At 36.2% G+C, this 6,722-nt stretch overlaps 1 protein-coding gene across 1 annotated transcript; it reads right to left on the bottom strand.

The window, feature by feature from the left end:
• Positions 1 to 1,047: 1,047 nt before the first annotated feature.
• On the bottom strand, positions 1,048 to 6,494 carry tescb (tescalcin b). Its single transcript, XM_030065374.1, has 8 exons — positions 6,236 to 6,494; positions 5,329 to 5,398; positions 4,973 to 5,053; positions 4,567 to 4,706; positions 4,340 to 4,401; positions 2,250 to 2,357; positions 2,124 to 2,171; positions 1,048 to 1,858 (listed from the first exon to the last, which is right to left on the bottom strand). The coding sequence occupies exons 1-8, from the start codon at positions 6,297 to 6,299 to the stop codon at positions 1,781 to 1,783; spliced, it is 651 nt and encodes a 216-aa protein (XP_029921234.1). The 5' UTR covers positions 6,300 to 6,494; the 3' UTR covers positions 1,048 to 1,780.
• Positions 6,495 to 6,722: the final 228 nt, after the last annotated feature.

Genomic DNA, 6,722 nt, shown 5'->3' with positions numbered 1-6,722 from the left:
TCTATAATTGTTCAAACAGAGCAATCAAAAAACCTTGATCATAGAAATTTTACTTTAGATGGCAAAAAAATGTTTTTTGAACTGAAATGTGCTTACCTCTCAAGCCATGTGTTTCCCTTCTTTGCAGGATGAGTGAAATGGATGCCTCTTCAAAAATATGTGGTCACATGACCAACTTTTTCTATGGTTTGCTAGATAACAGGGGTGGCACTACTTGCCCCTTGGCACAAATTACCCCACTCTCCCCTACCTTTGGACACTTCCTCTGTTCACCCTGGACCATACCATTGGCACTTCAAGTACTGTCATATATGATACAACAGAAAAATCATATGTAATAACATATTTTTTTTTGTTTTTTTTTTACATTTTGTTATAGGACTAAATAAAGGGTTCAATTTAAAAAAAAAATGGAATTTTCTGCCAATTCTTTCATAGTTCAGGCTTTATAGGGTTAAAAGAGCTGTTCTTACTGTTTAAATATCCTATACTCTGACAAATGATTAATCTTGATGAATAAACTACTAATACTTTGGAGAACTAATAATAATAATAATAATAATGAAAAAGACAAGCCTTAGCCTTAGTGTTATGAGAAATTTTACTCTTGAGAATTGCACTCATTGCACTTGGACTTTTGACAATGATGTCACGAATTTGGAAAATAAATTTATGCACTGAGAAAAAGTGTAATAAATGCTAACTGCTTGTTGGGTAGGGTTTGCCTTTTAGTTCAGTTCTGTTTTTTTGGGAAGGCAAGTTATCATTCCCAGACCAGTATTTTGGTAGCTTTCAGAAAACATTTTCTGATTATATTAATTTGGCCTGGTGCTAAATATCATTACACATGTCCCCCACTGACCATCAAACGGTGCAAAACAAGAAGCATTTCAAAATACTTCTGGACCTGCATTACCTTCAAGAATCAAGAAATTTTCACTCAGTGCAGTTTTTTTTTTTTTTTTTTTTACATTTCTCATGAAGCTTGGTGTGCTCAGCTGTGGGGATTCTCCCAAGGATCAAATTTACAAAGTTTGTAGTTTTAAGTACCTCTATGCCCCCCACCACTCCACCCATAATTATCATCTCTGAATTCAATGTGATGCCTATTCCCACTGTTTAACTTGCATGTTCCTATTCCCATTTCAGTGCACATCATCAAGCAAAGTACACATCATGAAGCAAACTTAGTTTTGTTTCAGAGACTTTAATTGTGGAAGTGTGTGAGTATGCAACCTTTTAAATACACTGCAAAGTGCTGTAGTTGTTACACTGGATTGATGATACTCATTTCACATTATTGTCTCCTTTATGTCAGTGCAAAACCTGTTTTTAAGACATAATATATATCCCTGATTATTTAAGGTCATTAATGTCAACATTAACATTCTCATAGTGTCTTTGCAACTATGCATTTGCATGCACATAATCATATTGTCTGTTACTCAGGACCTAGATACATGATTATTGCTTTATCCAGCAACGAACACACTGGTATTGAACAGATTATCTCATATTATTGCTTGCAATACCACATAAAAGGATGAGCATGCTAAATTCATTGTATACATGTTTTCTGAAAACTTCTGTATTTGCATAGTCATCCAAACCTTAACTGAGGCATATATTCAATGCAAGGAAGGGAGGGAAATGCTATGAGAGGCAACCAGATGGAAAATACTCAACAAACAAACAAACAAAAAGAGTCGTAAAAACATAAATATGCATAAATATACAACCTCAGGTCATTTGACATTCTTGCATAGAAATGTGTAGGACCTCACTTGCACAGGGTTGTTGTATCCATATTCAAAAAGCGAATGTTCATTCTTGATTCAATATCAAAGCCCTTCAGTAACTGCAAAGGAGGTTTCTTTCATTATTTATTCATTCATATTAGTGATGATGTGTTATTTTTTCAAAGTGGTACTGTTCACTTCTTATTTGAAGGTTTGAACATTCTCAAAAATAGGTCACTCTAAAGTAACCTTAATTTTCCACTAATTCGAATCCATATTAGGTATAGCCACACTTCTAAAAACACTTAAGGCACAATTTATTTACAAAATAGTTAAAGCATGCAGATATTATATCACATCTTTTGACTTATTTTGTATACTAACCTTGAGGAAATGATCAAATGTGATTCCCTCATAAAATTCATCAGGTTCCTAGGTGAGAAAAAGCAAATTGCTATTTTTTTTCATGGACAATCAAACAAAATATTACTGTGAGATAAATAGCCTTACCATGTGACCCATCGAAATACTGGCCACCTCCAACATGGCAGCATCAGCAATGCCTTTAGCTGTTTCCTTTCCCAGTGCCCCACTATGAGATAACAATTCCTCTACCACCTACCCAGAAGTAGAGAATAATACAAACAAATTACAGATTAATGGCAGAACAATGACAGCAATGAATAATCAGACTCAAATTCCTGGGCCAGAAAAAATAGAAAAATTACAAGCCCTTTCTCCTTCCTTATCAACCTCTAGTCAGATGGACTTGAACAAGGCATTTAACCCATAGCAGTTTGGATGGAGCTGTCCAAAAGCCAACTGCAGAAGATTGTGGTGTCATTATTTTAAAACACAATGGAGCCTACATTCAGCCATTGTCAGTTTACCATGCTAACAATTACCATGACCTAGTCAGATTACTGTAGCCCCATTCTGAGTACTGCATATGTAAAATTGGCAAAGTATTAGTCACTATAAATTGGAATATTAAAGAGAGCCAAATCAGCCAGCTGCAGGTTTTTAAGTAAACAGGCCATGGCAAATTTTCACATAATGTGAAATTATTTGTCAAATCACTTTTAATATTAAACATTTTAGTATAACCAAAGTCTTTTTTGGGAGTTTTAAGCAACTACAAGGAACTTTCATTTTGTTTTGATATTGGCAGCCCCTGTGGACAAAAGCGGTAGTGTTTCCCAGAATGAAGACTGCATCTGACATGAGCACCACCACCTTGATTGTCGATTTTCATGACATCAGAGTTACTTTAAAAGAAGGTTCTATTTTTTTTTTTTTTTTTTTTTTAAATGACAGCAGATTATGGCACATAGCACATTCAATGTAAATGTAGTTTTTGATTGAACTGACTGAAAGAATATTCAACAAAATAGTGATAAGGCTAATACAAGTGACCACAAGGCAATGACAAAAACATCCTTCACATGGGATGCTGCTACAGTGCCCCCTAGCCCCAGTATAGCACTGTGGTAAAGATCGCACATAGTAAATTGCTTTTTTCTGATTCCGCAGTGACACTGACCCGAGACAGGCATTTAGAATAACTATGCAGTAATGACTGATCTTCTCAGTGACGGTCTCATTTCCTTATGTAGCTCATATAGCGGTATCAGTAAAGTGACACAATTTCATAACCAATTAAAAACACCTTGTAGTTGCTTTAATTTTGTTTTCAGTGGTGATGAAAATGCTCAGATGTACAGCAGCATACCAGGCCAACTGTAGGGAGAAAAAAAATATGTAACCAGGGGAGGGAGGTAATATTCTGAGAAAAAGCTTAAAATTTCTGAGATTAAAGTCAAAAATTTACAAGAAAAAAACCTAAAATCACAAATTTATGAGGAAAAAAAGTTGGAAAAATACTTGCTGATAATACTTTTGTGATTCTGGGCTAAAATCACCAGGAATTCCTTCTGACTAAATCCCACAGTAGAAGAAAAACTATTTTACCGAGTTTTTTTTTTTCTTTTTTTACATAAATTTTCAACTTAATAATCTCAGAGTTTTTGAGTTTTTTCTCATAGATTTGTGACTGTATAATCTCAGAATTTTAGAGTTTTTTTTATATTACATTTACATAAATTTGTGATTTTTGACAAATATATTTTGGGATTTATATACCAGTGACATTGACAAATGTATTTCTGATGCACATACACATATTTCTTTGAGTTTGTAAAATGTGGTTCAGCAGTTTATATATAAATGTAACAATATCCAAAAAAGTTTTTGATGAAAATTTTTTATATATTTTGAAATGCATGTATTTGTAGATTTCTATTACATACATTTGAAACAAGACATATTTGTATGTGCATCAGATATACATTTGTGAACCTTAATTTTTTATATGTAGATTTCTTTTACATTAAAATACAGTGATAAATATTTTTGTAGCAATTAAAACAATTCTGTGGAGTCATTAACATATAAGCCCCAAAACAAATTTGTGAATATTTCTGTGTCCATTCATTAATACTGAGAGTGATCCCACCCCTTAAAAATAACTCAATAATCTCAATTTGTGGGGGAAAAAAATGACAGTGAAGATGCAGATGTGTTGTTGAGCAGAAGCTTACGTGTCTGTATTCCTCAAGGGTTATTGTTCCATCATTGTCTGTGTCATGCATGTTGAATAAGACTGCAGAGAAAAATGACAAACTATTACTTGGCTGGATGAGCCTGAGGATATCAATTTGACACTGTGGTGGCACCACTGCAGACTTCCAGAGATCTCAAGTATTTTATGTGGTATGAAACCGCCGTAGATAATGTTAAGCATGTGATAATCTGTCTTAAGACCTACATCTCAGTTTCTCTCTCCTGACGCTCTCACGCTGCTCCTCAGTGATGTGCTGGGATGGAGGCCTGAAATGGGACATAACCACCAGGAACTCCTCAAAGCCAATCTCCTGAACTGTCCCCTCATCATTCTGTCGGAAGTTTCTTCAGAAAAGCAGAAAGATCCAATCAAAATACTACATACACACTCTTACCAGCTATGCAGTTCTATCTACAATATGTATCCAATTCCTTAACTTTCTAACACACCATACTACACTGTGTATAGTCAGAGACTATACACACTAATTTTTTTATTTCTATTTTTTGTGTGCCTATTTTATTGTGCAACAAGACGCAAGCATAAGAGGAAATAGGTTATGCAATTAAGTCAAGAATATTTAAAACAGATTTAAATATCATTACCGTACCTTCTGTCAAAGAAGGCCTCTATGATTTGGGAACGGATTGGATTGCATGCCAGATCTGGAATTGTGTTGAAATCTTCCCTCCTAGAGGAATTAAATAAAGGATTTTAAGGAGTGGCAGTACTTCCATAGTGTCAGAGACGCTGTTGCAAATACACAAATGTTAAGAAGCAGAACCTGTTAGACAGGTTTGTTCTTCAAAAGAAAATTATTTGTTTATGTACACCACATGAAAATGTTACATCCACTTGGTAATGAAAAGAATAAATGGAGGTTGATGTTGAAACTTAAAGGTATACATGACAGCATATTTTCAGGCACTTACATACATCAAGGTGTACTGGTAAGTCTATACTTACTGCAGAGTCTCTTCATCATGGCTCAGCTGCCTGAATCGTTTGTGGAGGACTCCAATCTGTTCTAATGAAACTAGGAAGAAAAGACGGACTGGCTTAAAAGAAAAACATAAACAAAAACAGATGAGCATTCTCTCTGTTTAATTAACCCTGTGCAGCCAAAGCAGATCCCAAACACCTCAAACATATGTGGATTGAAAATCTAGGCCTAAAGTGAAGCAAATGGAAATGGCAATGTTCACATCAGAGACAAACTTGAATACTTTATGGAAATCCCTTTCGCTTTGCACCCTGCCACTGCCCTGTCACTGTGCAACTATTCATACATTTTGAATGGAAGGTTATGGGTAAAATGAAATTATACATTTTGGCAAAGTCATATGAGGCACATGAGGGTGTAGGGGGAGCAAAAAATAACTATTCTAGGCTTTTCCCTTCTTACACACAGCTTTCTCTCAGCATGTGTTTTCTCAAAGCAGAGGCACATCTATTATTAATTGGGACTTACTCTGTAAACTTATATAAGCCATCAACTGAAGATGATATCTTTCAACCATCTTGCAGTGTCAATTATTTATTGTTACTATTCAAAAAGGCAATATAGGCTATCTTTATATTGAGAAGGTTCTGTATATTTACTATTACATTTCACCATGACTTTGTTCATAGCTTGTAATGACCATCAAATTATCTTAGAGTGATTGATGTTCCCACTACAACATAACACAGAGGTGCTGGGCACTCGTGCTCAATTTTTCAAACTGTACATCAGTGTCCGACAGATGGGATCTGAAAATCACACAAAAAGCTTAAAGCCACAGTATGATCTGCGCCAAAGGACATTCCAGACAGGAAGCTGCCACTGCAGTGTCTCTGCAAACAAGCACAGTAATGAGTGAAGGCTACTCACAGCCCGTCTTCCCCGCCAAAGCAAGGTAGTCCGGGTGGCCAGGTGCAGACTGGAACGCGCCCATAGCACCAAAAACCGTCCAAACGCGACTGCTGTTGACCTGAGCTGCTCAAACTGGAACGCCGTGGGTTCAGATCATGCTTCTATACAGTCCATCTCCAACCTGGTGTTATGTTTTTTTCGGAACAGATCTGAAGTCACACCTCTGTTCCGCTTCCCCCCGAGGCGCCTGGCAAGTCTCGATCAAACACTCATCCTCTGAGTGCAGCCCGACTTCCGCAACTACCGTCCTGACGCCACTGTTCACCAACAGGCTACAGTTTGCATTATTCATGCAGACTTACTCACTTATTCAGCAATGGCGCCTGCTGTGAACTGTTTTTGTTTTGTGTTTTTATTTAACAGAGCAGGAGAGAGGCGATATGTTCAAGCAAAGAAAGACGCTCAGAACAGTGTCATTGGATAGTGTCACAGGATATTTAGACAA

This window comes from Myripristis murdjan, chromosome 12 (assembly GCF_902150065.1).
Source record: "Myripristis murdjan chromosome 12, fMyrMur1.1, whole genome shotgun sequence".
In the NCBI taxonomy this organism is placed as follows: Eukaryota; Metazoa; Chordata; class Actinopteri; order Holocentriformes; family Holocentridae; genus Myripristis; species Myripristis murdjan.
This window is presented reverse-complemented; position numbering and strand designations above follow the sequence as displayed.